General features: G+C 52.1%; 1 protein-coding gene across 3 annotated transcripts in view; it reads left to right on the top strand.

The window, feature by feature from the left end:
• Window positions 1-9916: 9916 nt before the first annotated feature.
• LOC140429507 (transient receptor potential cation channel subfamily M member 6-like) overlaps window positions 9917-25281 on the top strand; it is a 426501-nt gene continuing 411136 nt past the window's right edge. For 2 of the 3 annotated variants that reach the window (XM_072516595.1, XM_072516594.1), the window contains exon 1: window positions 15370-15522. In XM_072516595.1, coding sequence (XP_072372696.1) covers window positions 15505-15522 — 18 coding nt within the window. In that variant the 5' untranslated portion in view covers window positions 15370-15504. Of the gene's footprint in view, window positions 10037-15369; window positions 15523-25281 lie in introns of those variants that run through there. The other variant, XM_072516596.1, reaches the window with a different exon arrangement.

Genomic DNA, 25281 nt, shown 5'->3' with positions numbered 1-25281 from the left:
TAGCTGGAGGCCAACGACAACGGGGAGGTGCAGGTGGGAGTAGTATGGGAGGCGCTGAAGGCGGTGGTCAGGGGAGAGTTAATCTCCATCAGGGCTCATAGGGAGAAGAGAGAGGGCAGGGAAAGGGAGAAGTTAGTGGGGGAGATTTTAAGAGTGGACAGGAGATATGCAGAGGCCCCTGATGAGAGTCTACTCAGGGAGAGGCGAAGTCTCCAGACGGAGTTCGACTTGTTGACCACAGGGAAGGCAGAGGCACAGTGGAGGAAGGCACAGGGGGCGATGAATGAGTATGGGGAGAAGGCGAGCCGGATGCTGGCACATCAGCTCCGTAAGAGGAAGGCAGAGAGGGAAATAGGTGGAGTCAAGGATGGAAGGAGAACTACGGTGCGGAGTGCGGTGAAAGTGAATGAGGCATTCAAGGCCTTCTACGAGGAGCTGTATAGGTCCCAGCCCCCAGGTGGAAAAGAGGGGATGTGACGATTCTTGGACCAACTGAGGTTCCCGAAGGTGGAGGAACAGGAGGTGGCTGGTTTGGGGGCACCAATTGGGGTGGAGGAGCTGGTTAAAGGACTGGGGAGCATGCAGGCAGGGAAGGCCCCGGGACCGGATGGGTTCCCGGTGGAGTTCTATAGGAAGTATGTAGACCTGTTAAGGACTACTGCTGGTAAGGACTTTCAATGAGGCAAGGGAGGGGGGTTCCCTGCCCCCGACAATGTCGGAGGCGATGATCTCTTTGATCCTGATGCGGTATAAGGACCCACTGCAATGCGGGTCGTATAGGCCGATCTCGCTCCTCAACGTAGATGCTAAGTTGCTGGCAAAAGTGTTGGCTGTGTCCCGGGGTGATTCACGAGGACCAGACGGGATTTGTAAAGGGCAGGCAGCTAAATACCAATGTGCGGAGGCTCCTAAATGTGATTATGATACCATCGGTGGAGGGAGAGGCGGAGATAGTGGCAGCTATGGACGCGGAGAAGGCCTTTGACCGAGTAGAGTGGGAGTATCTCTGGGAAGTGTTGCGGAGGTTTGGGTTCGGGGGAGGGTTTATTAGCTGGGTTAAGCTCCTATATAGAGCCCCGGTGGCGAGTGTGTTTATGAATCGGCGGAGGTCGGAATACTTCCGGCTGTATCGAGGGACGAGGCAGGGGTGCCCCCTGTCCCCCCTGCTGTTTGCATGAGCAACTGAACCTTTGGCCATGGCATTAAGGGAGTCTGGAAAATGGAGGGGGGTGGTCCGAGGGGGAGAGGAGCATCGAGTGTCACTGTATGCAGACGACCTGTTGCTGTATGTGGCGGATCCAGTGGAGGGGATGGTTGAGGTCATGCAGATCCTAAGGGAGTTTGGGGACTTCTCGGGCTACAAGCTCAACGTATGGAAGAGTGAGCTCTTTGTGGTGCATCCGGGGGATCAGGGAAGAGGGATAGACGACCTAACGTTGAGGAGGGCGGAAAGAAGCTTTCGATACTTGGGGATCCAGGTAGCTACGAGCTGGGGGGCACTGCACAAACTTAATTTGACGCGGCTGGTGGAGCAGATGGAGGAGGACTTTAAAAGGTGGGACATGTTGCCACTCTCGCTAGCGGGCAGAGTACAGTCGATTAAAATGGTGGTCCTCCCGAGGTTCCTTTTTGTATTCCAATGCCTCCCAATTGTGATCACCAAGGCCTCTTTTAAGAGGGTAGGCAGGAGGATTATGGGATTTGTGTGGGCGAGCAAGACCCCGTGGGTAAGGAGGGGGTTCCTGGAGCGTAGTAGAGATAGAGGAGGCCTGGCGTTGCCGAATCTGGGTGGCTACTACTGGGCAGCCAACGTGGCGATGATCCGAAAGTGGGTGATGGAGGGAGAGGGGGCGGCATGGAAGAGGTTGGAGATGGCGTCCTGCAAAGGAACGAGACTGGGGGCGCTGGTGACGGCACCGCTGCCGCTCTCGCCAACAAGGTACACCACGAATCCGGTGGTGGCGGCAACGCTAAAGATCTGGGGGCAGTGGAGACGACATAGGGGTGCGATGGGAGCCTCGGTGTGGTCCCTGATCAGAGATAACCATCGGTTTGTCCCAGGAAGGATGGACGGGGGGTTTCAGAGCTGGCATCGGGCAGGGTTTAGAAGAATGGGGGACCTGTTCATCGATGGGACGTTTGGGAGCTTAGGGGCGCTGGAGGAGAAGTTTGGACTACCCCCGGGAAACGCTTTCAGGTACATGCAAGTGAGGGCGTTTGTGAGGAGGCAGGTGAGGGAATTTCCGCTGCTCACGGCACAGGGGATTCAAGATAGGGTGATTTTGGGTGTATGGGTTGGGGAGGGCAAGGTGTCGGCGATATACCAGGAGATGAAAGAAGAGGGGGAGACTTTGGTAGAGGAGCTGAAGGGAAAATGGGAAGAGGAGCTGGGGGAGGAGATTGAGGAGGGTCTGTGGGCTGATGCCCTAAGTAGGGTTAATTCCTCTTCCTTGTGTGCCAGGCTTAGCCTGATACAATTTAAGGTTGTTCACAGAGCGCATATGACGGGGGCGAGGCTGAGTAGGTTCTTTGGGGTGGAGGACAGATGTGGGAGGTGCCCCTCCAGTATGAGTTGCAGATACCCTCATCTCTCCGCTCCCGTTAACTAACTTATATAGCTAGCATAATAGCCTCAACACAGAGTAATAGACATAGCAACAAAAACCATAATGCCAACCAGCTGCTGCCATAATCCAACTTTAATTATTCCAGGATAAAAGAAACAAGAATAACAGCCATCTCACAAAACCCTCAGTAAAAATCCAAGTACAAAACTTGAAAACGCCCAATAAACACTCCACCAAATCCCAAAGATCACACTCCCATCCCCAGACAGACATCTCCCAACTAATGTAATTCACATTTATCTCGATCCCAGACCATGCTCTGCACAAACACCTCCTCCAAAGTCTCAAAGTAATAATCTTTTGATTTGTCAGTCACTTGGAGGCGTGCAGAGTAAACTATGCCATTGAACATTGTTCTGATATCATGCGGCCTTAGCCTTGTTGAATGCTGCACACCTCTTGGCCTGCTCCACCCCAACATCCTGGCAGATGTTCCTCCCATCAGGAGTCTCGATGATCTGTTGCCCACCGCAGAACTCTTTCCTTTTCTTACAGGCATTGCATACCTGGTTTTGAGAGCATGCTCAACAGAGTTCAGCTTCACTGGGGCGGCCATGTGGTTCACATGGTAGATTCTCTCATGCCAAAGCCTCAGGTGACTGTGTGGAGTTTGCACTTTCTCTCCATGTCTGCGTGGGTTTCCTCCGGGTGCTCTGGTTTCCTCCCACAGACCAAAGATCTGCAGGTTAGGTGGATTGACCCTTAGTATCCAAAAGGTTGGGTGGGGTTACGGAAATAGAGTGGGGACGTGTGCCTAGGTAGCACAAGTGGATAGCACTGTGGCTTCACAGCGCCAGGGTCCCAGTTTCGATTCCCCACTGGGTCACTGTCTGTGCGGAGTCTGCACGTTCTCCCCGTGTCTGCGTAGGTTTCCTCCGGGTCCTCCGGTTTCCTCCCACAGTCCAAAGACGTGCGGGTTAGGTGGATTGGCCATGCTAAATTGCCCTTAGTGTCCAAAAGAAAGGTTCGGAGGGGTTATTGGGTTACGGGGATAGAGTGGAAGTGAGGGCTTAAGTGGGTCAGTGCAGACTCAATGGGCCGAATGGCCTCCTTCTGCACTGTATGTTCTATGTTCTATGTTCTAGGTAGGGTGCTCTTTTCAAGGGTCAGTGCAGACTCAATGGGCCAAATGGTCTCCTTCTGCACTGGAGAAATTCTATAATTCTATGATAAAGGTGGAATGCTATAGCTAGTTGAGCATGGGAACCTCCATCATTGGACATTTTAAACTTAGATATTCTGGAAGCCAATTCTGTACTCCACTCAATGGGAAAAACAGCCCTGGACAGATTCAAATGTCTCTATAATTAAGCAATTTCGAAATTTGAGAAGAACAGAGACATGTTCCTCCAGGACAATCGGGCATGCCACAAAGCCAGTGTCTCCACCGATCTTCACCTAGGGGCTTTTCACAGTAACTTCATTGACGCCTACTTGTGACAATAAGCGATTACTATCCCTCCAACAGTGACTTTGTATGTAGGGGGGATTTTCCGGACCTTCTCGATAGTGGGATCTTCCGGTCCCGCCGACGGCAAATTCAAGCCTCCAGAGGATTCAATAGGAAATCCCATTGACAGCAGCAGGACCGGAAGATACCCTCCAGCCACTATGGGCCGCTTCCCGCAGACGGGAAACGCTCCGCTGGGTTTGCGGATAATCCCTCCCATATTTGCAATGAGATCTGCAAATCACAATTTAGACTACACCAACCTAGAGGGTTGTAGCACAATCAATCACTCACGAGACGAGATGAGAAGGAGTCAATCGATGGCTTTATTACGTAGACTTGTTCTCCAGCAGCGCAGTTACAGAATGCGGCTGCTGGGAGAACCCGGGCTCTTACACTCTGCCTTACTGGGTGGAGCCAGTAGGCGGCTGATCCAATCGGGACCTGGCATCTATCCACCAATAGCCTCTCGGCATCACAGGGTACCTTAATACCCCTAATACATACCACCACATTCACCCCTTGTTAAAAAGGAACCCGTCGGGGGTAGTGGGCCGTATGGTGGTAGGGGTTTACAGAGTCGGTACCTAGGATGCTGCTAACACAGCTGCTATGCTCCGATATCCACTGCCAGTACTATTTACAATGCCACTTTTACTGGGCAACTGAATTATTTACAGAGGCATTTCTTGCTTTGTTATACGGATTCAATGAGTCAAATGGGTGCCCTGGTTGTCCTCGCCGATCGTCTCAGCCCCGGTGGTGATGCAGGTGCTGGTTCGGGCACCATCGTCTCTGGGAGCGTAGCGATGTCTCTTCCTGCTCCACTATCCCTAGGCGGGGCCGGGGGAAGGACCGATCCACCCGGGAAGGGGGCGGCTGTGGGATGCGCCGGTGGGAAGGAAGGGGTGATTGGTGTTGGGGGGGTGTGTGGAGCTCCGGAGGGGGCAACTGTGGGGTGCGCCGGTGGGAGGGAGGGGGTGATTGGTGTTGGGTGGGGTGGGTGGAGCTCTGGCGGGCACCAGGTCCCGCAGGGAGACCGTGTCCTGTCGGTCATCGGGGTACGCCATGTAGGCGTATTGAGGGTTCGCGTGGAGGAGATGAACCCTCTCGACCAACGGGTCCGATTTGTTCGTCCGCACATGCTTTCAGATAAGGATGGGTCCGGGGGCTGCCAGCCAGGTCGGAAGTGATGTTCCGGAGGAGGACTTCCTAGGGAAGACAAGGAGGCGTTTGTGAGGTGTTTGATTCGTTGTTGTACAGAGCAGCGACCGGATGGAGTGGAGGGCGTCCGGGAGGACTTCCTGCCAGCGGGAAACTGGGAGACTTCTGGACCGGAGGGCCAGCAGGACGGTCTTCCAGACCGTTCCGTTCTCCCTCTCTACTTGACTGTTCCCCCGGGTGTTGTAACTGGTCGTTCTGCTCGAGGCAATGCCTTTGCTGAGCAGGAATTGACGCAGTTCGTCGCTCATAAAGGAGGACCCCCTATCGCTATGTATGTAGGCGGGGAAACTGAACAGTGTAAAGATGTTGCCAAGGGCTCTAATGACCGTGGCCGCGGTTATGTCGGGGCAGGGGATGGCGAAAGGGAACCGGGAGTATTCGTCAATCACATTCAGGAAGTACGTGTTGCGATCGGTGGAGGGGAGGAGGCCTTTGAAGTCCAGACTGAGGCGCTCAAAGGGACGGAAAGCCTTTATCAGATGTGCTTTATCTGGCCTGTAGAAATGCGGCTTGCACTCTGCGCAGATTTGGCAGTTCCTGGTGGCTGTCCTGACCTCCTCGATGGAGTAGGGCAGGTTGCGTGTCTTTACGAAGTGACCCCCGGGAGGCAGAGGTCCTCGTGGAGGGTTCGGAGACGGTCCTCTTGTGCGTTGGCACATGTGCCGCGGGATAGGGCATCGGAAGGCTCGTTCAGCTTTCCGGGACGATACAAGATCTCATAGTTATATCGAACATGAAGGCAACCGACCGTTGGTCAGTGAGGAGAGTGAATCTCCGACCGCCAGTTAATGCCTCCAATGTCACACAGCTTCCACTATTGCCTGGGCCTCCTTTTCCGCTGAGGAGTGGCGGATTTCTGAAGAGTGGAGGTTGCGTGAAAAAAAGGCCACGGGTCTGCCCGCTTGGTTGAGGGTGGCCGCCAGAGCTACGTCGGACGCGTCGCTCTCGACTTGGAAGGGGAGGGACTCGTCGATCACGTGCATCGTGCCTTTGCGATATCCGCTTTGATGCAGCTGAAGGCCTGGCGGGCCTCTGTCGACAGGGGAAAGACCGTGGACTGAATTAGCGGACGGGCCTTGTCCGCGTAGTTGGGGACCCACTGGGCATAATAAGAGAAAAAGCCCTGGCAGCGTTTCAGGGCCTTGGAGCAGTGAGGGAGGGGGAACTCCCTGAGGGGGCGCATGCGTTCAGGATCTGGACCAATAAGTCCATTTTGCACTACGTAGCCGAGGATGGCTAGACGGTCGGTGCTAAACATACATTTCTCCCTGTTGTATGTGAGATTCAGGGCATTTGCGGTTTGGAGGAATTTGCGGAGGTTGGCGTCTTGGTCCTGCTGGTCATGGCCGCAGATGGTGACATTATCGAGGTACGAAAACGTGGCCTGCAAACCGTACCGGTCAACCATTCGGTCCATCTCCCGTTGGAAGACCGAGACCCCGTTAGTGACGCCCTTAAAAAATGATACAGCCGCCCATCTGCTTCAAAAGCAGTGTATTTGCGGTCGCTCGGGTGGATGGGGAGCTTTTGCTAGGCGGACTTAAGGTCCACCGTGGAAAAGACCTTGTACTGTGCAATCCGATTGACCATGTTGGATATGCGGGGGAGAGGGTACGCATCCAGCTGCGTGTACCTATTGATGGTTTCACTATAGTCTATGACCATCCTCTGCTTCTCCCCGGTCTTTACAACTACCATCTGAGCTCTCCAGAGACTATTGCTGACCTGGATTATGCCTTCCCTCAGCAGCCGCTGGACTTATGACCGGATAAAGGTTTGGTCCTGGGTACTGTACCGTCTGCTCCTAGTGGCGACTGGTTTGCAATCCGGGGTGAGGTTCGCAAACAGGGAAGGCGGGTCGACCTTGAGGGTCGCGAGGCTGCAGATAGTGAGTGGGGGTATAGGGCCGCCGAATTTAAATGTTAAACTCTGGAGGTTGCACTGAAAATCCAACCCCAGGAGTGTGGCAGCGCAGAGGTGGGGGAGGACGTAAAGCCGGTAGTTCTTGAACTCCCTCCCCAGCACCGTGAGGTTCGCGATGCATAACCCTTTGATCTCTATAGAATGGGACCCTGCCGCCAGAATTTTTTTTGATTACTCGGGTGGATCGGAAGGGAACAGCATCTTACCGTATCGGGATGTATAAAACTCTCCGTGCTCCCAGAGTCGATCAGGCAGGGTGTCTCTTACCTGTTTATGAAGACCGTCGTTGTTGCCGTTTGGAGCGTTCGGGGCCGCGACTGGTTCAGGGTCACCGAAGCCAGTCGCAGTTGCTGCATTGGGGTGTTTTCTTCAGGACCCATGGGGCCGTCCATCCCGGGGTCCTTCGCTGTCAGCCAAGATGGCGGCGTCCACGGGTTGCACACGGTCGGGGGTGGACAAGATGGTGCCGCCCATTGATCGCACGTGGCCGGAGGAGCACAAAATGGCCGCGGCCATCCCTCCCGCATGGAGTCCAGGACCCAAGATGGCGGCGTCCGGTGGCTGCACATGGGTCGTTGGGGGGGGGGTTGAGGTTGGGGTCCTGGTTCTCCCCCAGAGATTGCGGCGACCTCCCGGGCCTGGCACACTGCTACAACGTGCCCCTTTTTGTCGCACCCTTTACAGAGGGCTGAGTGGGCTGGGCAGCGCAGTCAGGGGTGATTCGCTTGCCCACAAAAGTAGCAGCGGGGCCCACCCAGGTGATCTGGTGCTCTGGCAGCACAGGCCTGCGGGGAAGCAGGGGGTGCCGGGGGTTTGGTCGCGGCGGGGGTCCACGGTGCCCAAGGGGCTGCTACGTGGTCGGGGGCATAGGCACGGGCGTTCTGTGATGCCACATCGAACGAGGCAGCAAGGGCCCGTGCCTCCTTGAGGCCTAGTAAGTCTCTTTCCAGCAATCGCTGGCGAATTTGGGACGAAAGCATACCTGCCATGAAAGCATCCCGAATCAGTAGCTCCGTATGTTCATTAGCCGGAACCGGTGGACAGTTGCAATTTCTCCCCAGTATTAGCAGTGCACTGTAGAATTTGTCTAGCGATTCCCCGGTGATTTGCCGTCTCGTCGCAAGCTGGTGGCATGCGTTAAACTGGTTGACAGGCCGAACATAGAGTCCTCTCAGCATGGCGAGCGCTGCCTGGTAATCGTCCGCATCTTCTTTGAGAGTGTAGATTTCCGGGCTCACCCTGGAATGCAGGACCAGCATTTTCTGGTCTTCTGTAGGTACGCAGGTGGCCGTTCGGAGGTATCCTTCAAAACACGCTAACCAGTGTTTAAAAGTGGCCGCTGAATTTGCCGCACGGGGGCTGATTCGCAGACACTTCGGAGTGATTCAGAGCTCCATGTCCTTTAAAGTCTGCGTAATAAATTGTAGCACAATCAATCACTCACGAGACGAGATGAGAAGGGGTCAATCGATGGCTTTATTATGCAGACTTGTTCCCCAGCAGCACAGTTACAGAATGCGGCTGCTGGGAGAACCCGGGCTCTTATACTCCGCCTTACTGGGTGGAGTCAGTAGGCGGCTGATCCAATCGGGACCCAGCGTCTATCCACCAATAGCCTCTCGGCATCACAGGGTACCGTAATACCCCTAATACATACCACCACAAGGATGAACGGGAGAACCCATGACAGATGTTACTTCTAAGTCTGGTGCGAGTGATTATACTCATTTTTAGTATGATATTGCAAGGAAAAGGCAACCGCACGTGAACCTGTGTACGTCCACCTCCAACTTGAACCACCAGCCCTTTTAAAAAGATTGAAAGTGCTGGGCGGGGTGGAACTTCCATTGATCAGCTTGGTTTGAAGACTTTTCTTGTTGCAAAAATTAGTTTGAACAAGTATTTCCAATTAATTGATACCTATTTTTTCTCTGGATACTTCCATTAACATCCAAAAGCCAGTTGCTTACAAAGCAATTAAAAATTCGCTGAACAGTAAACTTTAAAGAAAGAGGTGGGCTATTTGGACATGTCTTTGCGACCCGTGAACATTTTGATTTAGCTTAATGTTTGTACCAATAAATATAGACCATACTCCCACAACAAATGGAACAGTGCTATTGAAGATGGGTTAATGCATGTGGCTTTCAAGTTGAGAATCACCCAATATTTCAGATTTAATATCGTTCTGATTGATAACCGAAGAGGTTGATTGCGGAATGTGTTCCGCGACTCCTCGCACTGCTCCGCCGATTAATTTTGAAAATGCTATCGTAGTTTGCCTTCAAGGTATATACACTCCCTTGCGACTGGGTTGCTGTTCCATAAACCTTTGCGAGATTGAAATTTACTGAGTGTATTCCGAACGATGAGTGAAATTTACACCGAGTCTACTTTAGTACATTGCACATTCAGAATAAAATTACTCTCTGGGTGTGATTCTGCAAACAGGCTCTAGGTGGCATCCAGCAAATAGCATCTTGTACTGTATCCTTAAACTTAATCTTGCCACCTCGTAAAATTATGGTTCCTGGAAAAGCCTTCGGGCTCTGAAGCACAAATCTAAGTCACCCGGCCGGTGTCATGAAAAACTGCCCATATTTTTTAGAACTTAAAGTGTGCCGCCTCCTTTGTGTTTAAGTTAAAGGAGCGTTTACTTTGTGCTCATTTTAAAATGAATGTTTTATTCTTGCTAATGCTGAAAATTTTGCCTTGAAAATTGGTTATGTGGATCAGAGGGAAACATTAGACTTTCCAGCTTAATGAACAATGCAAATTCATGTTTGAATTTTAGTTTGTGTCGTTAAACATGGTAAGTTTTTAACTTTTTGTTCAACTTACTGGTGAAGGTCCAGGCTGTTGGTAACAAGGGAGTAATGTGGTGGAATTTTTTTTAAAAAATGGGATTTAATATTCTACTTTGTAATATTGCTTAGACTACCATACTTTAGTACATAGGTAATTCAATAACAAATTAGTGTAACAATCATTTTTTTAATAGAACAAAATGCTTTCATTTAAATGTGGATACTTTCAGAGTATAATTTGGGTTTATTAAAAGATTTATTAAATTAGATTTACAAATTCTAGTATATAGTGCTAAAATAATTAGGTGATTTAGAAATTCTACTACATTTTTTGTCACTTTTTAAATTTAAGTTTATATTGATTGTACTTTTGGTGTTTATGTAAAGTTAGTGTGAACAATGTTACAATTTTCCACTGTGACATCTCAAATATACATTTTGTATTTGCATTAACCATAATGTGGTGAACACACCATTGGGAGACCATCAGCAATCAGTACTGATAGAATGCACACAAAGTTCAAATAAGTTTACAGCTGATTACAAAACGAAATGCTATAACTTTTTCATAGTACATTGTATTCATAAAGTAAAAGAACAAAGGGGTTCCAATGGTCCTTAATGTGCTGAAACCAAAGTTCCAGTTTCAATTTGTGAAGAAAAAAATCTTTGATTCTTCGTTATAGATCGTTTATTCTTGTGCAATGATACATTGAGTGAGCCGGTGCTGTGTGATCCAACCAAAGATGATGTATCAATACATTTTTTTTTCATTCATTTATGGGAATTGGGCATCGCTGGCTCGACGAGAATTTATTGACCATCCAGTTGCCCTTGAGAAGGTGGTGGTGAGCTGCCTTCTTGAATTGCTGCAGTGAGGTGTAGGTACACCCACCGTGCTGTTACAGAGGGAGTTCCAGGAGACCAAACTGAGTTGTTAGTAAAGAGGACTTTGCAGGGACGACAGGGCTGGGTTTGCCATTGTTGATTCTGGTGTCTAGGTCAATGCCGGGTGGTCCATCCAGTTTGTTTCCTTTGTAGCAGTTGAGTACAACTGAGTGGCTTGATTTTCTTCCCTTAAGATTCAACCACATTGCTGTGGGTCTGGAGTCACATGCAGGTGAAACCAGGTAAAGACATTAGTGAACCAATTTGGTTTTTAAGGCAATTGACAATGGTTTCATTAAACTTTTATTGAGTTTAAATTCCACACGGTTGGATTCAAACACTGGTCCAGGTCCTCAGAGCATTACCCTGGGCCTCTGGATTACTGGTCAAGCAACAATACGACTGCGCCATCACCTCGGGCTGCAGCCTCCCAAAGTGCTTTGAATATAAGACATTCTTCCCAGTACAGTTATCAGGTCTAACCGTCTTAAATGGTTAAATAAAATTCCTTCCCCTCCAACATTCATATATTTTACCAAGGTTTGGGTATGAGAAGACCAATGGAGGATTGATTTTTTAATAATATTTTAATTGGGTGTGGCTATCACTGGTAAATGTCCATCCCTAATTGCTCCTGAGGTGAGTGGCTTGCTTGGCCATCCCAGAGGACAGTTAAAAGTCAACCACATCTCTGTGGATCTGGAGTCACATGTAGATCAGGTAAAGATGCAAGATTTCTTTCCCTGAAGGACATTAGTGAACTAGGTGGGGTTTCTTTCTTGCCAATTAGTTTCATGCTCATCCCATCACTGATTTACTAATTGAATTCAAATTTCATCAGACCCAGTGGTGGGATTTAACCCGTGTCTCCCAGTGCATGAGTTTTGGATTACTGGCTCAGTGACATTACCATAAGCCACCGTCTCCTTTCAAATCACCAAGAGGTAGATTTCTAAACAGTTTTTATGGGTGTTTGTGTCTGATACATACACTGACCAGTTAGTTAGTAACTGGTCGGGAAAATCAATATTATCTAGGCTAGGACACCTAATATTTAGTATCAAATAAACACTGATTTTTTTTGTGTTATTGATGTCTTTCATTACATTTGAAGAAACTATGCATACCCTCAAAGGACCAAGGTGGGAGCTTTTGCATTGTGTTGCCACCATAATGCTATTCCAATCTGGTTGCCTGGATCTTATTTGTAACCAGCTAATATTGAGAGAAATAGTGGAAATGGTGGGGTAAAAGGTAGCACTCACGGTCTAGAAATGTTATTGTTTGATTTCAGCATGCCTAACAGGCTTAGGCTGGTTTTCAATAAAACTACTCATTTCACACCCTTCCAATTTACCAATACTCTTTTAATATTTCTCTTGTTCAATTATTCATTCACTTTCCATGTATAAATTATTATGGATTCTGACTGGGACCACTGCCAAGTCCAAACATGTCTCGATGTAATAAAAAACTCTACCCTCTCACCTTGCTCTTTTGTAGATGATTTTAAACATGTGCATCTCGATTGCTGACTCACTGACCAGCGAAAATAGACTTTAGTAATTAGTAACTTCTCATTGCTTTCCTTCCTGGCAGATACTAAAGACATACTATTCATTGTAATCTACAAGGCTGTTACCCTTTGCCATATTTGGTTTGCTGGTTTGTGCTTTTAATTTTGATGGCGAGGCTATCTGAACTGGCAAAAGCAGCTGATTTTTCCTCGTTACAAGTTACTGGACTGTCTGTTTCAAAAAATAGAGCCATATAGTACAGAAGGGGCACTTCGGCCAATCAAATCTGCACTGACAAAACTATACAATCTACACTAATCTCACTTTCCAGCACTATAGCCTTGAATGTTATGACATTTCAAGTGCTCATCCAAGTACTTTTTAAAAGATTATGAAATTTCCCACCTCTACGACCCTCCCAGATAGTGGCACATAAGCATAGTGGTTGGCACTATTTCTTCACAGCACCAGGGTCCCAGGTTTGATTCCCGGCTTGGGTCACTGTCTGTGTGGAGTCTGCACGTTCTCAACGTCTCTGTGTGGGTTTCCTCCGGGTGCTCCGGTTTCCTCCCACAAGTCCCAAAAGACGTGCTGTTATGTAATTTGGACATTCTGAATTCTCCTTCCGTGTACCCGAACTGCCGCCGGAATGTGGCGACTAGGGGCGTTTCACAGTAGCTTCATTGCAGTGCTAATGTAAGCCTACTTGTGGCACTAAAGATTTTTTCAAAACAAGCATTCCAGACTCCCACCACCCTCTGGGTGAAAAAAACTTTCCTCAAATCCCCTCTAAACCTCCTGCCCCTCACCTTAAAATTATGCTCCCTTATTATTAACTTTTCATCTAAGAAGAACAGCTGCTTCCTATCCACCCTGTCCATATGCCTCATAACCTTATACACTTCAATCAGGTTCCCCCCTTAGCCTTCTCTTCTCTAATGAAAACCACCCAAGCCTATTAAGCCTCTCTTCATAGCTCAAAAGCTCCATCCCAGGCAACGTCCTTGTGAATCTCCATGTACCCTCTTTAGTTTAATCACAGGGCGGCAAGGTGGGACAGTGGTTAGCGCTGCCTTACAGCGCCAGGGTCCCTGGTTCGATTTTGACCTTGGGCAACTGTCTGTGAGGAATTTGCAAGTTCTCCTCATATCTGCGTGGGTTTCCTCCGAGTCCTCCGACAGTCCAAGAATGTGCAAGTTAGGTGGATTGGCCACACTAAATTGCCCCTTCGTGTTGAAAGGTTAAGTGGGGTTATGGCAATAGGGTGAGGAGTGGGCCTGGTTAGACTGCTCTTTTGGAGGGTCGGTGCAGACTCAATGGGCTGAATGGCCTCCATCTGCACTATAGGAATTCTATTATCCTTCCTATAGTGGGGAGACCAGAGCTAAACACAGCTGTGGCTCGAACATAACCCATAACCTCCCTGTTCTTATAATCTATGCCAAGACTGATAAAGGTAGGTTTCCCATATGCCTTCTTAACCCTGTTCACCTGTCCTGCTGCACGGTCGCACATGGGCGGCACAGGAGCAGTGAATAGCACAGTTGCTTCACAGCGCTAGGGACCCGGGTACAAATCCTGGCTTGGGTCACTGTCTGTGTGGAGTCTGCACATTCTCAGTGTCGCGATTCTCCACTCCCACGCCGGTTGGGAGAATCGTCTGGGCTGCCAAAATTTCCGGGGACACTGGTCCGACGTCCTCCCGCGATTCTCCCAAACGGCGGGAATGGCCCTGTCGAGTTTCGCGGGCCGCAGGCCGGAGAATCGCCGGAGACACCCAAAATGGCGATTCTCCGGCACCCCCGCTATTCTGAGGCCCGGATGGGCCGAGCGGCCAGGCCAAAACGGCGGGTTCCCCCTGGCGCCGTCCACACCTGGTCGCTACAGTTGTGGGCGGTGCGTGAACGCTGGGGGGGCGGCCTGTGGGGGGGGGCGAGGGGGGATCCTGCACCGGGCTTCACCTGGAATGTGGGGTGGCCCGCGATCGGTGCCCACCGATCGTCGGGCTGTCCTCTCTGAAGGAGGACCTCCTTCCTTCCGCGGGGCGGACTTAGAGAGGACGGCAACCACGCATGTGTGGGTTGGCGCCGGCCAACCCGCGCATGCGCGGATGACGTCCGTTATGCGGCGCCGGCCGCGTCATCTATGCGGCGCCGCTTTTACGCGGGCGACAAGGCCTGGCGCGTGTAGATGACGTGGCCCCGATACTGGCCCATTGTCAGAGCCTGAATCGGTCGGGACCGGGGCCGTTCCGCGCCGTCGTGAACCTCGACGGCGTTCACAACGGTGCGGCCACTTCGGAGTGGGAGTGGAGAATCGCGTCCCCTGTGTCTGCGTGGGTTTCCTCCGGGTGCTCCGGTTTCCTCCCACAAGTCCCGGAAGAGGTGAACTGGACATTCTGAATTCTCCCTCAGCATACCCGAATGGGCACTGCAGTGTGGCGACTAGGGGATTTTCACAGCAACTTCATTGCAGTGTTCATGTAAGCCTACGTGTGACAATAATAATAAAGATTAAGACTAAGATGCCTCTGTTCCTCGGAGCTTCCTAGTGTCCTGCCATCCATTGAGTGCTACCTTGCCTACACTTATTATTGAACATTTCAAGCTACTTGAAGGAATTAGTGTGTGACGTGCGTTGGAAATGAAGCAATTATGTGGGTATATTCCAGCTCATTAAAAGTGAAGTTAGTAAACAATATTTGTTGAAGACTCCAGGAAAAGTTTAAAAGGAAAAGTTTTTAAAAAAATATGATTTATGGAATCTTGCATCCCGAAATTGGCTTGCAAGTTTTATGAGTCATAATCTGAAAGGTACAACTATATTTATATCAGACCAATAACACTAAATGTGACAGGTCGCCACCGCCGGGGTTCAAGGATCAGTGCGGTGCAGTCAATCAATCTCGGCCAGTCTTTTAGGCATTGTGTTATGCTGGAACTGTGTGGCTCGGGGTCTCTGGTGAAATTCTTCTGTTTGCCAATGCTTTGGAAGTCCACGAGGTTCCATTTTTGCTACAGAGTTATCAGAAGGTATCCTTCTTCCCTGTCAAGCAGAAGACGAATTAAATGAAGGTTCAATTTAAGGTACGAAATCTTGTTACGACCTCGAACGCCAGATCACATCCGTCTCGAGTTGGAGTAAACAGCAATTTTAAACGAACAGTGTTGTTAATATTGAACAGTAGTGCAGTATTGGGGCATTATCCTGTGGCACAAGGTCGCAATGTTTGTAGAAAGTGTGTAGAACTACTCGCGGCTTCTCGTTTAATACTTAACCTGCACGTTGCTCACCTTCTGTGATTCCAAAGTCCATTCCCAGCAGCGCAACTTCTCACCCAAGGAGCAGACCAACAACGAGGTACATTGCAACGAACAAAAGATGCACGCCAATATTGCGTGTGTATTTATTTGTGAAAAATGTGCATGCACGCAGATGAACTTTCCTGTACATTCATTTTAAATCAACTGTGTGAATAAAATCAGGGGCGGGATTCACCCCTACCCGGTGGGGGGCGGGGGGTTCCAGCGTAAGGGAGTGGCGTGAACCACTCTGGCGTCGGGCCGCCCCAAAGGTGCGGAGACCGCACATTTAGGGGCCAAGCCCTCACCTTGAGGGGCTAGGCCCGCGCCGGAGTGGTTTCTGCTCCGCCAGCTGGCGGGAAAGGCCTTTGGCGCCACGCCAGCCGGTGCCGAAAGGTCTTCGCCGGGCGACGCATGCGCGGGAGCGTCAGCGGCTGCTGACGTCATCCCCACGCATGCGCAGGGGAGGGGGTCTCATCTGCCTCCGCCATAGTGAACACCATGGCGAAGGCGGAAGAAAAAGAGTGCCATCATGGCACAGGCCCGCCCGTGGATTGGTGGGCCCCGATCGTGGGCCAGGCCACCGTTGGGGCACCCCCCGGGGCCAGATCGCCCCCCCCCCACCCCCCCCCCCCGGACCCCAGAGCCCGCCCGGGCCGCCTTGTCCCGCTGTTCAAAAGGTGGTTTAATCCACACCGGCGGGAGAGGGTTGACAGCGGCGGGACTTCGGCCCATCGCGGGCCGGAGAATCGCCGGGGGTGGGCCCGCTGACAGGTGCGACGCGATTCCCGCCCCCGCCAAATTTCTGGTGACGGAGAATTCGGGACACGGCGGGGGAAGGATTCACGCCAGCCCCCGGCGATTCTCCGGCCCGGTGGGGGGTCGGAGAATCGCGCCCATTGTTTTACCTGTGAATCAGATATTGGACGCGATTCTCCAGTCTCGTTTCGTTCTCGCTCGAGTGAAACGGGAGAGGCCAAAAACGAGAACCTCACCAGGCGGCAAATAGTTTGCGGTGTAACCGGCCCGCTCCCGTAGGAGAAACCATGAACTCGCTGCAGCCCCATTTCCATACAATTAATGGAAGCCACCCCATATCCAAAGGCCTCCCATGATTCAGCGGCTTCCCCAGCAAGTACTCACGCTGGTGCTGATTAGTGCTCCTTTTGAAAAATGTGAACCCATGTGAACCTGGCTGAAGGGCTTCTGTGGGGAGCCGAGGAGGTGAGTAGTCATCTTTGCTCACCGGCAAAGAGCCAGGGGTGCTGGGCTTGCCGCCCCAGTGCTTGGCAGTGTGTGGGGACCCTCGGCTGCGGTGGACTCCCATGGGAGGGTGGGGAGGACGCACTGGGGGGGGGAAACCCGGGGGCAACTGTGCGTGACCCCACCATGCCAACCATTGGAACCCGGTCCGGGGGCAACCCTTGTCCCTGCCTGTCTGCCACACCGAGCACCCATAACCCCCACCAACTGCTGAGGCCTCTGGCCATGTGGCTGAAGGCTATTGCTAAGGAATTGGCAATCATGGTTAAGTGAGCACTCCACCCAACCCAAGTGGATTCCCGTAGGTGGGCCATGTAGCATGCGGGAGTCATTGCCTAGCAACCCAATCAGATCGCAATGCCTGGACACTGTGCTTGAATACTGTGGGAGGCAGCCGCACACAGACAGCAGCCAACATCCGAACACCCAGAGGATGGGACACAGCTCTGGGAGCATGTCCATGCCAGAGGGTGCGTGGGTGCCATGGGGAGGGGACCAGTGCTCGGTCTAGGTGACATTATGATCAGGGGTTTGGGGTACAGAGTCTGGGTCCGGTGAGGGAGGCCCGCTGTGGCCAGGAGTGCGTGGGCAGGGCGTTCCAGGTGGGGGGAGGAGGGAGGGGGTACAATGGGGAAATGGGGGGTCCCGGGGAGGGCGCTGTTTGTCAATCTAACACCCTCTCCCAATGCCTTACAGGTATTGAATGTTATGGCAGGGATTTAGGATCCAGCAGAACTTGTCATGGTGGTGCCGGGTGGCCAGATGCTGGAGCCGGCGGCAGCAGCAGTGTCTGCAGATGCTCGAGACGGTGGCCCATGTGTTGGTCCCCGCCCCACATCCTGAGGACCCGGCCGCCCATCAGGCCAGGAAGGGACCCAGAGGGGGAGTGCCTAGTCACTGGTCATTCGAACAGACGACGGACAGCATGTGCCACATGAGGCTTCGCCTCAACAAGGATATGGTGCGGCATCTGTGCCATGTCCTTGCGGATTTGGCACCATATGGAGGAGGAGAACACTCACTCCCGGTGGCTATCAAGTTCACTACAGCCCTGAACTTTTATGCCATGGGATCATTCCAGGGCTCGAGCGGGACCTGTGTGGTATCTCGCAGCCCACAGGTGCATCCGACAAGTCACGGATGCCCTGTATGCCCGGGCGGAAACTGCATCATCTTTGACATGAACCAAGTCCAACAGGATGCCCAGGCAGCAGGTTTCTCCACCAGGCTCAGGGGATAGTGAATGGCACGCATTTTGCCCTGTGCCCATCGGGCCATCTGGGAGTGCCCTAAGTTAACAGAAAGGAGTTCCACTCCCTCAACATACAGGTCATGTGCGACCACCACTTGAAGATCATGCACGTGTGTGCACACTTTCCGGGAGCATCCACAAAAGTTACAGCCTGGGGCAGTCGGTCATCCCAGGACCACCCCAGGATGGGTGGCTGGATCTTGGTGGAATAAGGGGTATCCTATGAGGACCTGGCTAATGACGCCAGTACAGGGGCCAGAGACCGAAGAGGAGACCCGGTACAACGAGGCGCATGCATCCACCCGGGCTATGTTTGAGCGGTGCACGGACTCCTCAAGATGCCGCGCCGATGCCTAGACAGCTCCGGTGATGCACTCCAGTACACCTCCCAGAGGGTCACCTGCTTTGTGGTGGTCTGCTCTGTCCTCCACAACCTGACACAGCAGCGGGGCGATGAGCTGGAGGTTGGTGATGTGGAACGTGGCCACCTCCAAGGAGGAGGAGGAGGATGATGAGGCGGCCCCGGACCTGCAGTGGCTGGAGGATGATCCCAAGGACCAGCCGGAGGCTGCAGGACAGGCGGCAGCGGCAAAGGTCCAGTAAGCTCGAAGGGCCAGGGAGGCCACCATAATCACCTGGTTCACTTAAGACATGGTTACCTTATTCAATCCCCACCCCCCTCCCCACCTTCCATCATCTCCCACCCTCCAGGGTATGTGTCACATCACTCCAGGGTGCTGGGACAGTGTCGGCACCTCCAGTGGTTCACTGCCGAGGGCAGGAGGGGTGATGATAACCCGCAGAGAACTGTGCGCCAGTGCATCATAACCTATGCCATAGTCTGACCCCTGCCTGTCTACTGAGTGCTTGCTCACACCCATCACCTGCATAACTGGAGTGCACCATCGGAGCGGGCGAGGCATTGGAACTGCATCCCGATGCACCGCTCAATCACAGCTGGGGAGGGGGTGGGGGGGGGGGGGATGCCTGGATGCCTGGAGAGATGGGCCAAAGGTTTGGAGGTCAGCCACATTACGGAAGAAAGTGACAGACATGTTGTACCGGTTCTGCACAAGGGTGTTTATTGTGTTTTACAATTCCCCACTTTCCCGATGGTACCACCCCCTCCCCAGTGCCCTCAGTGACCCTCGATATGCTTTACCTTCCTAGCTCTACCGCTACGTCTATGTGTGTCCCTCAGTAAGAGGGATGGGTCAGTCAGTGAGGCAATCGCAACTCACACTTGACAGGTCCTCCAGGTGGAGCCCGGTGGTTCCTCACCTCCTTAGGAAAGTCAGAGGATCTGGGCGTAAAGGTCCACAGATCTTTGAAAGTGGCAACACAAGTGGACAAGTTAGTCAAGAATGCACATGGAATGCTTACCTTCATTGGACGAGGCATTGAGTATAAAAACTGGCAAGTCATGCTTCAGTTGCATAGAACCTTGGTAAGGTCGCACTTGGAATATTGCCACACTACCAGAAAGATGTGGAAGCTTTGGAGACAGTGCAGAAGAGGCTTACTGCAAAGTTTAGAGGAGATGTGCGAGGCAGGTTTTTAACACAGAGGGTGGTGAGTGCCTGGAACGTACTGCCAGGGGAGGTTGGAAGCAGATACATTAACGGTGTTCAAAAGGCAACTCGACAATTACATGGATAGGATGGGTATGGAGGGATACGTCACAAGGAAGTGCTGAGGGTTTTGGCCAAGGGTGGTATCATGATCAGTACAAGTTTGGAGAACCAAAGGGCCTGTTCTTGTGCTGTATTATTCTTTGTTCTTTGTTCACTGCGGCGTCCGCCAACCTCCACGTGGGCTTTAAAAAATAAATTTAGAGTACCCAATTCATTTTTTTCCAATTAAGGGGCAATTTAGCGTGGCCAATTGATCTACCCTGCACATCCTTTTGGGATATGGGGGTGAGACCCACGCAGACATGAGGAGAATGTGCAAACTCCACACAGACAGTGACCCGGGATCGAACCCAGGTCCTTGGCGGCGTGAGGCAGCAGTGCTAACTTCTGCGCCACAGTGCCGCCTTGATGTCTGCGCACCCCAGTCACCTCCAGGGCCCGTTCCTTGAAGGAGGTGAGGATTCTTAAGTCTGGCACCCCACCACCAGTCTGGACCCTTTCCCAGCAATTGGCGGAGAGCTTTTCCTGAGGAGACACAGAGAGGGCATTGTTAGCCACATGCGTGGTTCACAGTGGTTGGGGGGGGCGGGGGGGGGGGGGGGAGGAATAGTTGGAGGGGCTTGAAGGGGGAGGGGGTGAAGAGAGGGCTGGAGGAGGTTTGAAGGGAGAGGGGGGTAGAGGGAGGGTTGGGGGTCGCATGGAGAGTTGGGGTGTGTGGATCCTCGCGTGGGGCGGAAAGGAGCTTGGTGCGTTGGTGTCTACTCACTCTTGCTGCCCAGTTTAGGTCGGTGACCTTTTTTCCGGCACTGGAGGCAGTCCTCCTGATCACCGGCAATGTGTGGCACCGAGGCCAACACTGCTAGGGTGGCGACCGCAGTGGAGAGCCATTGTGCACAACGTTGGCACCATTAGTGAAGGTGTCCAAGGCTTTGCACAGTTGGTGACGGCCAAGGCTGAGAGTCTCAACAGAATGCCCATGTCGCTGGGGAATGTGACCCAGTACCAGACTGACCTTGATGAGGTTCTACGGGACATGTCCCGCTCTCGGATAGGCATGGCCGAGGTGCTGCAGAGCTTGTCCCAGTCGTAGCTGGGCATTGCTGTGGTGCTGCAGAGCATGTCCTACTCACTGAGGAGCATCGCCGAGGGCCTCGACACAGCGGTGCGGACCATGGGGAACTACCAGGGCTGGCAGAGACAGATGATTCAGGGGCAGTTGGGGCTCGAACCAGCTGCTCCTCCATCCCAAGGTGAACCCCAGGGCCCTATGGGCACTGACCGGGAGGAGAGTGCACTGAGTGCCAACACGGACCCGTCCCATGGAGTGGGGTGGTGGCCATCAGCTCTCCCGAGTTGCACCCCTCTGATGAGGTGCCAGCACACTGGACAGGGTGGCACGGTTGTGCATGTGCCACCACAAGTGAGTCGGGGCTGTCCTACCGCAGAGCCCCCAGAGGACACTCACCAGGGGCATCGAAGGCCACAGGGCGAGGAAGCAGCTGGCTGCCTCCCCCTCAGAGGTGCATACCGGGGACATACCTAGATGTGGTAGAGCTAGGAAGGCAAAGGACCTTAGGGCAGCGGGGGAGGGGGGAGGGAGTGCGGCGGGGATTAGTAGGGGGTGAGGGGGCTTGGGGTTGCGGTGGGGGAAGCACCATCGGGAGGGTGGGAAATTGCCAGTAGCACAGTGGTTAGCACTATTGCTTCATAGTGCCAGGGTCCCAGGTTCGATTCCTGGCTTGGGTCACTGTCTGTGCGGAGTCTGCACGTTCTCCCCGTGCCTGTGTGGATTTCCTCCGGGTGCTCCGGTTTCCTCCCACAAGTCCCGAAAAACATGCTTGTGAGGTGAATTCGACATTCTGAATTCTCCCGCTGTGTACCTGAACAGGCGCTGGAGTGTGGTGACTAGGAGATTTTCACAGTCTTCATTGCCGTGTTACTGTAAGCCTACTTGTGACAATAATAAAGATTATTATTATTATTATAAATTGTCAAACACAATAAACACCTTTGTGCGCAACCAGTATGATGCTTCTGTCACCATCATCTGCAATGTGGGCTGACCCCCGAACGCTTGGCCCATCTCTCGAGGCATCTCCCCCTCCCTGTGGCGCTCACCCATCCTCCGGCCATGAACATGCTCCTGGAGCTGTGTCCCATCCGCTGGGTGTTTGGATGTTGGCTGTTGCATGTGTGCTGCTGCCTCCCGCAGTGTTCAAGCACAGTGTCCAGGCATCAAGATATGATTGGGATGTGAAGCAATGATTCCCACATGGTATATGGCCTGCCCACCCACGTGAATCCACTTGGGTTGTGTTAAGTGCTCACTTAACCACGATTGCCAATTCCCGATCAGCGATGGCAGCACGGTAGCATTGTGGATAGCGCAATTGCTTCATAGCTCCAGGGTTCCAGGTTCGATTCCGGCTTGGGTCACTGTCTGTGCGGAGTCTGCACATCCTCCCCGTGTGTGCGTGGGTTTCCTCCGGGTGCTCCGGTTTCCTCCCACAGTCCAAAGATGTGCAGGTTAGGTGGATTGGCCATGATAAATTGCCCTTAGTGTCCAAAATTGCCCTTGGTGTTGGGTGGGGTTACTGGGTTATGGGGATGGGGTGGGGGTGTTGACCTTGGGTGGGGTGCTCTTTCCAAGAGCCGGTGCAGACTCGATGGGCCGAATGGCCTCCTTCTGCACTGTAAATTCTATGATTCCATGATTCCATGATAGCCTTCAGCCGCACAGCCAGAGGCCTCGGAAAACAATGGGGGTTGTGGGTGGTCGGTGGGGCAGACGGGCAGGGACAATTGTTGCCCAAGAAATGGGTACACATGATTCAGGTGTTGGCATGGTGGTGCCAAAGGCAGTTGACCCCTGGCTGCCCCCCCCCCCCCCCGTGCACCCCCACACTCCCATTGCAGCCCACCCCTGCGGAGGCTCCCCACCCTCAGACGAGGGTTCCCTGTCCCCCACCGAGCACTGGGGTGTCAAGCCGAGCAGCCCCGGGCTCTTTGCCAGTGAGCAAAGATGGCTACTCACCTCCTCGGCTGCCCACAGAAGCACTTCCGTCAGGTTCACGTTTTTCAAAAGGAGTCCTGATCGGCGCCAGGAGGAGGCCTTGCTGAGGAGGCCGCCGAATGATCGTAGGCTGTTGGATTTGGGGTGGCTCTCATTAATTGTATTGTTATGGGCCAGGGTTTAGAGAACCCCAAAGTGTATCATGGAGTTCACCTCACCCACAACTTTCAATAGATTGTGGTATGGGGATCACACGGCCCACTCTACAGGTGTGGTACAGCAGAAATCGAAAAGTATTTTTGAAAGCGAAACAATGTTTATTCTATGAACTCAAGTTAACCTTTTAAAAACATACAGTGAACATCTTAGCAACCATCAATTCAAATACAACCCCCAAAGAATACAACACTAAGTAATCCTTAAGCTTTCCTTTTAACATCCTCAGTCATAAAACAATCCTTTTAACAGAAGCACATCAGGTTTAAATTCACTACTGAGAACAGTTATCACTCTGAATTCACCAAATGATCAAGAGATAGTCTTTACATGGCATAGAGAACAACATTACACCTTCTCTGGCTGACTGCAACTCCAACACTGAAACGAAACCAAAAAAACACACACACACAAGCTTTTCTCAAAGTGAAACTAAAAAGCAGAGCCTGAGCTCAGCTCCACCCACACTCTGACATCACTGCAGTAACTTTAGCAGACTACTATTTCTTAAAGTGACATTCTCATGACAGTATGGAAATTGGGCTTAATTGGTGATGATTGGTTTCTCGCCATGCTACGTCGAGATACCGATTTTGCCTACGGAGTGGTCCAGTTGCATCGACAACTGTTTGGCACCTGGCGCGGTTCTTGTTTTTGGCCTCTTCTTCGGCCTTGGTTCGCCTGAGCCTGAGCATAACAAGGCCGGAGAATCGCTTTTGATGTGTTGACGGTGGGACTGAATTGTGTGCAGTTCGTGTTCCCATTAGGGGCGGCTATGTCTGGAGCAATTCAGGACATGCGCCCCCCCCTCCCCTCCCCCCACCGAGGTCGTGAGTCAGAGGTGGACCCCAGATCCATGCCAGTAAGGAGCGGAGGGACACCCTTTTCTCCAATGTGGACTGCAGACTGAAGCCTGACCTGAACACTGCCTGGGCAGTGATGGCAGAGCCAGTCAGCGCTGCCAGTCTCATCTGGAGGGGTGAGGGTCACTGGTGAGCCCTCTGCCCTGAGAGGGGAGAGTGCCGTAGGCTGTTGCAGGGTGTCCCGGTTGGGGTGAGGTCTGTTGAATACATGCTTTCTCTGCAATGATGCAGTGCTTCTGAGGAAAATTTCACCTTCAGGTCCCTTGACGTTGCAAAGAGCTGGAAATCTCCTCTGAAGCCAGGAAAGCACTCAATCTCAACATTCATTCTGTTGTTTTTCCTTAGATTCTCTGGCATTCGATGAACACTTCTGGGAAAAATACATTTCAAATTCTCAATCAACATCCTGGGGGTTACAATTTTTCAAGGAAACGGGTGTGAGTATATGGGAACATATTTCCACATAGTGGATAAAATTCTCCATCTCGCGCTGCCGCAAATACGAACTGCAATCGCGCAGAGAATCATGCGCCGGGCCAAAATCGGGGTCCGCGCCGATCGGAGTGCCAACACCCAATGGGCTCCTGATTGAACTTGACCCTTGATGCAGCTGGGGTATGAGAGTGTCTAGAGGGGTGGCCTGGGTTGGCTCCCAGATGACCAGAGGCCTTCTGAGCATTTACAGGACACAGGCAGCGCTCAGCAGTGTGAGTGACCAGGTGACTGTATGCAGCACCAAAAGGGTGCTTTTAAAAGACAGATTGCAGCAATGGTGGTTTTTGCCAGGCCACCTCGATCCTGAGGGGGACACCCCAAGTTCACGGACTTCGCACCAAATCACTACCCGCTACTGCCCATGGTCCAGGCACCCACCTCCCCAGCAAGCCCAACGGTTTTCAACGGTTTTTCACTGTTTTTTTAGCCTCTCACTCCCCCTCTGCAGCCATGATGCCCTGTCCACGTTTGTAAATACTTGCAGTAATTCACGCCCACGAGACCTCCGCCTGAGAGGAGTGGAGCATCATGGAAGGGCAGAGCATACAGCGTCCAACCGCTAATCACATTTAAATGCATGCAAATGTTGGTTTTGCAAACTCCCACCAGCGCAGGACACAAACCACGTATCGACACAAACGAGGGACCGGAGTATGGCACCCAAATCGGTGCTGGGCGCGGACCCCGATTTTGGCCGGGCGCATGATTCTCTGCCCAATTGCAGTTCGTATTTGCGGCAGCGCGAGATGGAGAATTTTATCCACGATGTGGAAATATGTTCCCATATACTCACACCCGTTTCCTTGA

The sequence above is a fragment of the Scyliorhinus torazame genome, chromosome 9, assembly GCF_047496885.1.
Source record: "Scyliorhinus torazame isolate Kashiwa2021f chromosome 9, sScyTor2.1, whole genome shotgun sequence".
NCBI classification, from domain to species: Eukaryota; Metazoa; Chordata; class Chondrichthyes; order Carcharhiniformes; family Scyliorhinidae; genus Scyliorhinus; species Scyliorhinus torazame.
The sequence above is the reverse complement of the archived record's forward strand: the minus strand, read 5'-3'. Positions and strand labels throughout refer to the sequence as shown.